Source organism: Parus major, chromosome 6, assembly GCF_001522545.3.
Source record: "Parus major isolate Abel chromosome 6, Parus_major1.1, whole genome shotgun sequence".
Classification (NCBI taxonomy): Eukaryota; Metazoa; Chordata; class Aves; order Passeriformes; family Paridae; genus Parus; species Parus major.
Genome location: NC_031775.1, coordinates 33,225,130 through 33,231,693, shown reverse-complemented (window position 1 = coordinate 33,231,693; position 6,564 = coordinate 33,225,130). Strand labels below are relative to the sequence as shown.

General features: G+C 48.4%; 1 protein-coding gene across 1 annotated transcript in view; it reads right to left on the bottom strand.

The window, feature by feature from the left end:
- Positions 1 to 2,052: 2,052 nt before the first annotated feature.
- Positions 2,053 to 6,564, bottom strand: part of TCERG1L (transcription elongation regulator 1 like) — a 41,492-nt gene continuing 36,980 nt past the window's right edge. Inside the window, exons 7-9 of the mRNA XM_033515864.1 lie at positions 5,716 to 5,805; positions 4,361 to 4,479; positions 2,053 to 2,981 (exon numbers count right to left, since the gene is read on the bottom strand). Of these exons, the coding sequence (XP_033371755.1) occupies positions 2,825 to 2,981; positions 4,361 to 4,479; positions 5,716 to 5,805 (366 nt within the window). The 3' untranslated portion in view covers positions 2,053 to 2,824. The remainder of the gene's footprint in view (positions 2,982 to 4,360; positions 4,480 to 5,715; positions 5,806 to 6,564) is intronic.

Below are 6,564 nucleotides of genomic sequence, written 5' to 3'. Positions count from 1 at the left end.
CAGACCAACATCATCCAGCCAAGGCTGTGAGCACACAAACTGCTCCTCACATCATCCAAGCAAAGCCATTATTAGCATTTTATTGGCACATGAAGCCAAAATGAACTCGAGCCCTTGGCAGCCTGTTCCACCTTGATTTAGCTTTTAATTACAACTTGCCCAATTTTCAGTGTCTCTTCCTCGGGGAGGCAAACCCCGAGCTCCATCTGGAGAAACCCTGGCTTCCTTCTCCTCCCCAGTGATCCAGGCAGCCCCAAATGAAGCTGCTCTCCTTGTCCTGGCCTGGGTGTCTGGGGAGGTTCCAGGGCCACCTCTCAGTGCTCTTGGTTGAACTGGAAACTACCAAAAACCATCAAAAACCATTAAAAACCATTAAAAACCATTAAGACCATTCCACTCCTTGAAATGTTTTTCTGCCCTGAAAACTGAAGAAAATGCAGATGTCCAGAAGCCCCAGGGCACTCACCTGAGCAGGAGCACATCCAGGAGATCCCTCAGAGATGAGAAATCGTGGAGCAACTGACGGGAAATGTTGGGAAGGTAGAATTAGAAAAAAATTATAAATATGACTTTGTAGCCAGAAAGGCTAAGGAAGAAATACAAATGAAAGCAGGGTTTGAATAATTCAAACAAACTGGGCTGGTGTGCCAGAACACATTCTGTCCCCCAATAAAACTGAGACCTCTCCCCAGCCTCATAAGGAAAGGTCTGAAGGACCCTGAGATAACTAAAAATATGCAAAAACAGCAATTTCTATAGGTCACACACAAATGTTACTGTATTAGTGCACTTAGAAAGATTGGTTAGTGAAGGAATAGAATATTCAATGTATAGATTATATAAGTAATTGTAAAAGAGAGTTTGCTCTCTTGGCTTCTCTTAACTCCTCTCTTAACTCTTAACTCTTAGTTCTCTTAACTCTTGGTCTCTCAACTCTTAGTTCTCTTAACTCTTTCTCTCTTAACTCTTAGCTCTCTTGTTTTCTCTTGTCTCTCTCACTACGTTCTCTTGCTGCTCTGTCCTGCTCTTGTTTATCTCTTTTTCCCCGGCTCTCTCACTTCTGTTCTGTCACTCTCTTTCTTAACAATCTTAAGTCTTGAGCTCATGTATTCATATTTTACCCCCTTTTGTATTGTTCTCTCTGAGCCTGCTTTGAGCTCTATCTGCTGGCTCAGAGCAGGCTCTGTCTCTCTCCCACACCCTGAAATAAACTCCTAACACCCAACTCGGTTATAGAGGTCTCTGCTGTGTCTCTGACCATCCCCAGAAAGCGTCTCTTACAGGGAAACACAGAGCAGCTGGAGATTCCAGTGAGGAACAAGGAAAGCAGCACCTGAATGTGTCCTGAGACAGGTGGCAAGGCCTGGATCAGCCTTTCCCTGCTCCCTCCCCATCCCCACAGCCAGGAATTCCTTCCCAATATCCCACTGACCCTGCCCCATGGCACTGGGAAGCTGTTCTCCCTTGTTCTGGCACTCTGAAATGCTCGTTTTCCCAAGGAGCAGAAAGTTCCTGATTATAAAAATATCCAGCACACACCTAAATAAAAATTACTGGGAGTTAAAGTATCCCCTTCACTCCAGGCAAACAGAAATCCATGGATTAAAGGAGCAACAACTTAAAATTTAGGTCTCCTGAGAAAAAATAAATTACAATCAGAGCATCTTTGGAGCAGCAGGAAGGCAGAGATGTCCTGGTGTTCCTCCAGGCACAACTTCCTACCTGTGTAGCCAGAGTGACTCTTTTGTTCCCAATACCCTCAGATTTCCGATGGATCTCACTGGAATTTGCACACAAACCCCCTCTGGTTTTCCATCTCTCCAGTAAAAACCTCCAGCCCTGTGTTATTCTCCCCATGGAATCATGGAATTCCCCATTATTTCATGGAATCTCAGAGTATCCTGAGCTGGGAGGGACCCACGGGGATCCAGTCCAGACACCCCAACAACCCCCCTGTCCCTGACAGCATTTTCCACTTGAGTTCTGGCAAAAAAACCCAACTCTTCAGATAGTTCCTCCCCTGAAATCCCCCTGAAAACAGGCTTGAAATGCTTCTTAATTACAAAAGTTAAATATTTATTTATACAAATATGATGAGAAAAATCTCATGCAGACTCTTCACACACAGGAACAGAACCCAAATCCGACGGGGATGGCTTCACCACAGAACTGGGGGTGGAAGGCGGAGGGGGACGTGGCGCCCACGGGAAGTTCTGGGTGGGAGAGCTCTCCCATGGAACATGTGCCAAGATTCTCACACTCTTCACCAAGGTTAACAATTAATAGCTGATCACTACTACTCAGAGGACTGGACAGAGACGGATGAGCAGCGGGAGCGGATCCTGCAGACCACCAGACCCCACACACTTGGTGGAAATGCAGAGTGGCCAAAAGATTGCCGGAGATAATTCCCCTAAATGATGGAAATGCCTTGAGATTGCTCTGGATGGCATCTGCTTCTGCTTAATTATAAATCTGCATCGGAGTCATAACTTGTGTATATTACAAGTAATTTGCATAATTAAAACAATTAAGGGATCGACATATCATGGCAATTAGAAATGCATCAAACTCGGGATGTTGTACAAAAGAGAGCTTCAATATGAAACATTAATTCTTTGAGAACAAAACATCCTTCCCGTTCCTGCCGAGCAGCCTTCCCAAATGCGCTGGAGGCTCCCCAGGCTCCGTCCAGAGGTGATTTTCCCTCGGGATCTCCCACTCCTGCTGCTGCTCTTGGACCCCGAGCGTTTTCCATCCTTCCCTGGAATCCCCTCCCGCAGCCGCGGCCTGGGCGTGTCTTTATTGCCACTTTCCGTTGTTTTTATCTCATTTTCCGTAGCCTTATCCTGTTTTCTTTGTCCCTCTTCTTGAGAATAAGAATGAACTGATTGAAAAAATGCTCCTGGTCCTTCTTCTTCTGGACGAGGCGGAAGCGCTGGTCCCGGCCGTACTTCTCGGCGAATTCCTTGAAGGTCGTCCTGTGGGAAAGGAGAGCTTGGCAATGAACCTGGGGCTGTGCCAGGGCACCCCCAGACCTGCACCCACCCCAAACACCAGGAGTGGGAATGGATGGCACCAACAGGATGGAAAATGCGGGATGAAGGAAGGGGAGACCACCCATGGGCTTTGGACACCTGGAGCAGCCTGCAAGGGTTAACTCTGGGATTTAAAACTGGACTGATGGCTGGCAGGAGGCTGCTGAGCCATTAACACAGCACTCACAGACCAGTGGCACGAGTTTTTATTCCAACTCCTGCATATTTTGTACTTCCAAGGCGAGCACACCTCGCAGGCTTTGCTGCCTTCATTGCCTTTCAGGCTGCATGCCCAGCTCCTTCCCCCAAGGTGACTCTTTGCTTTTTATTGGAAATATTTGGGATTTATCTCCCTCTCTGTGTGCCTAAATCAAGGCAGGGAAAGGAGCTTCCTCAGTCAGCTCCCAGAGCCCTTCAGGGGTGAAATGCTCCTTCCCTCGGAGGCTGGGAACGTCAGTGCTGGATGCAGAGTCTGGGTGGGACATCAGCCCAGAATATTCCTAATGTTGTTGTAAAATGTTTCTTGTAATTACAATTATTACAGCCTCCCGTGCTGTTTGTATCCGTGTGCCCACACAGGTCGTGCTGAATAATTATCTGCGTATTTTATCAGAGAAAACAGTAATTTCTTTGTTCCAGCAATTTAACAATGTTTATAATGTGAACCCCTTTGTTTTCATGTAATTCACAAATGAGAAACCACTGCCCTGAGCGCTGCTACCGTGTTGAGTCTGGGTCCATCACTTGAAAAACAAAGTGGAACATAAATTGTGCCTTGCACTCGGTATTTTAATTTAATCACACAACTGTAGAGTCACAGGAGGGTTTGGTTTGGGAGAGACCTCACAGATCATCCTGTTCCAACCCCTGCCACGGCAAGGGATGCATTCCATTAATTTAATGGCGTGGCATTAACAGGAACTTTGTGAAATTGCATTTCCCTTCCACCAAACGCCGAGACTAAATACAATTTCTGAGTAATTACACTTCCATGTGCAATATGGATGAGACTGAACGTTGTGGTACTGATTTTACATAAGTAATGTGTGTTCTATAATCATATACAGGAATATGAAATAAATGTGCTGTGCAAAGGATTGCACATTCTGAGAGAGAGAGAGAGAGGGGAAGGGATGGAGAGAGGGAGAGATGGATGGAATATTTCCTCTCCCAGGAATGCAACAAAATACAGGAAAATATCAGGGAAGAAATGCCAGCATTGGAACCGGGATCTTCCACTGGCTGTGAAGAATTCTGGGCTGAAAAAGCTCAGCCTAAATGACAAAGCCGAGCTTCCCAACCCTTCCTAAGGCAATGCTCACCTTGGGGATAACTTGGATTCTTCCAGAAGCTTCTTGAACTCTTCCTTGGCCAACAGCAACTTGTTCTTCCTCTCTTTGTACTCCTCCCTGACCCGGGTCTTGACAAACTGCTCGAAAATCTGGCCAAGGAGGGGGCACAGGACAAGGAGTCACTGACAGAGCCTTTGTGGGGGCTGCAGTCCTCATCTCCCTCCCCACGTGCCCAGGAGTTTTTATTCCATCACCTCCAAGGACTGGCCCCCTGTCCTGGCTCTAACTGGCATTTCATCAAAGGCTGGAAGAGTTTATATTAATCCCAGAACCCCAGACTGGTTTGGGCTGGAAGGACCTTAAATCCCACCCAGCCCCAGCCCTGCCAGGGCCCAGGTTGCTCCAAGGCTGGTGAAATGATTTCAGGATTCCAAGGAAAGTCTCTCGACTGACTCATCATGGTCCAGGTGTTGTCCTTGCCCTTTCCCTGCAATAAATCCCAAACTCCCTGCTCAGGCTCTCTAGCAGCACTTTCCATCCTGGCAGCTCCTCATACATTTTCATTCCTGTATTTCCTTATTATTTTGTTTCATTTTTCTTTTCCTTAGGAAAGGAAATATTGGAAAGGGAGTAAATGAAGATGTATGTGCCCAGTGCTCTGGTAAACACCTGCAGGAAGCTCTCTGGACAACCACGGGCCAATATGGAGTAAGTTCATTTTTCATCCTGTTTATTTAAAAAATGGACAATTCCATATTCAAAATTATTCCTTCTGCAGGGTGACAAAAGACTCTTAAGGGAGAGAAATAACCACAGAACAGCAGCATTCACCTTCTCTGCAGGATCCCTCATCTCCCCTGCATTTTGCAGATTCATCTGCAGACTTTGGGGCCCCTGGTGATAATTAATGCCCAAATTATCAAGGCAGCAGAACTCCACATGCCTTTGGAGCTGCCCAGAAAAGCCCAAGGCTTGCAGAGAGCCCCAGTGCCGTGTCCAGACTCCTGGGGAATTCCTCAACAGTGGAAATCCGGCAGTGTCCCCACAATATTCCAACAATTCGGGGTAGAACCATCACATTTCCCTCCCTGCAGCCAGCCTTCCCAGGAGCTGTTCCTGCATCCCAAGGGACGGGAGCTGGTCCCTGTGATCAGACCTTGCTTTTCCCTGAGGAGACAGCACTGGGAATCACAGAATACCCCGAGTGGGAGGGAGCAGCTGCCAGCCCCCCAAACCCCACCGTGTGCCTGGTGAGCACCACCCCGAGAGCCTCCAGAGGGGAATCCTGCCCTGCAGGCACTGCCCAGGGAACTGCTCCAGGATCCTGCTGGGTTTGGGAGGTGTTTGCTGCAGCCAGGGCAGGGCTGGGGGCAGGAGTCACTCACCTGCCTCCTCTCCTCGGGGTTCAGCAGCAGGTAGCGCGGGTCAAACACCATCTTGTGCAGCTCCTTCTCCCACGTGGAGAACGCCGACACCTGGGGGCACGGCATTTAATGAGCATGGGGAAGGAGCAGACGTTCCCAGGAGTTCAGGGAGCTGAGGAACCCTGGGCAGGATTCCTGGGGTGGCTGAAGGGGAATTCTGATCTCTGGCAGAGCTCTCTGGTGGCCTCCACACCACCAGGACTGATTTGCTCCTCAGTGAGGCTGGGGGAGATGCTCGCTCCCCATCCCAGGTGGAAGGAACCTGCAGCAGGCAGGAAATGCTGGATTGTGGTGCTGTTTGTGCAGGTCCAACTCCCACAAAAGGGACAACTCTAACTCAACAGGTCACTCTGGGACTGGGACCCAGCTGAGGCACTCGGGGGAAGCTGGCAGTGAACACCTTCAGAGCACCACGTTCCCACAGGATGGGAATGTCACATCCTGCAGGGCTGCATCCAGCCCCACGGAGCACTTTGGGTTGGAAGGGACCTCAAAGACCACCCAGATCCATCCCCTGCCTGGGCAGCAGGAATTGCCAGCATTTCACAACCTTCTGAACATCCCCAGTCATTTGTTGGCTACAGGAAAATCTGAAGGAAATAAAATAATCGCTCCAACAAAAGAGTGAATTTGCTAAAAAAACCCTTTGGATGTGAAGTGCAGTTAAACAGTAATTAACATTCCAGCAGGAAAGCTCTGATGAAGCAAAGTGGCTTTAAGTGGACTCGTTTTCCTCTCAGAGTGGTTTGAGATGGGGAAACCCAAAGCTCAGGCTGCCCTCGGGATCTGAGGACATGGGGAAACCCAAAA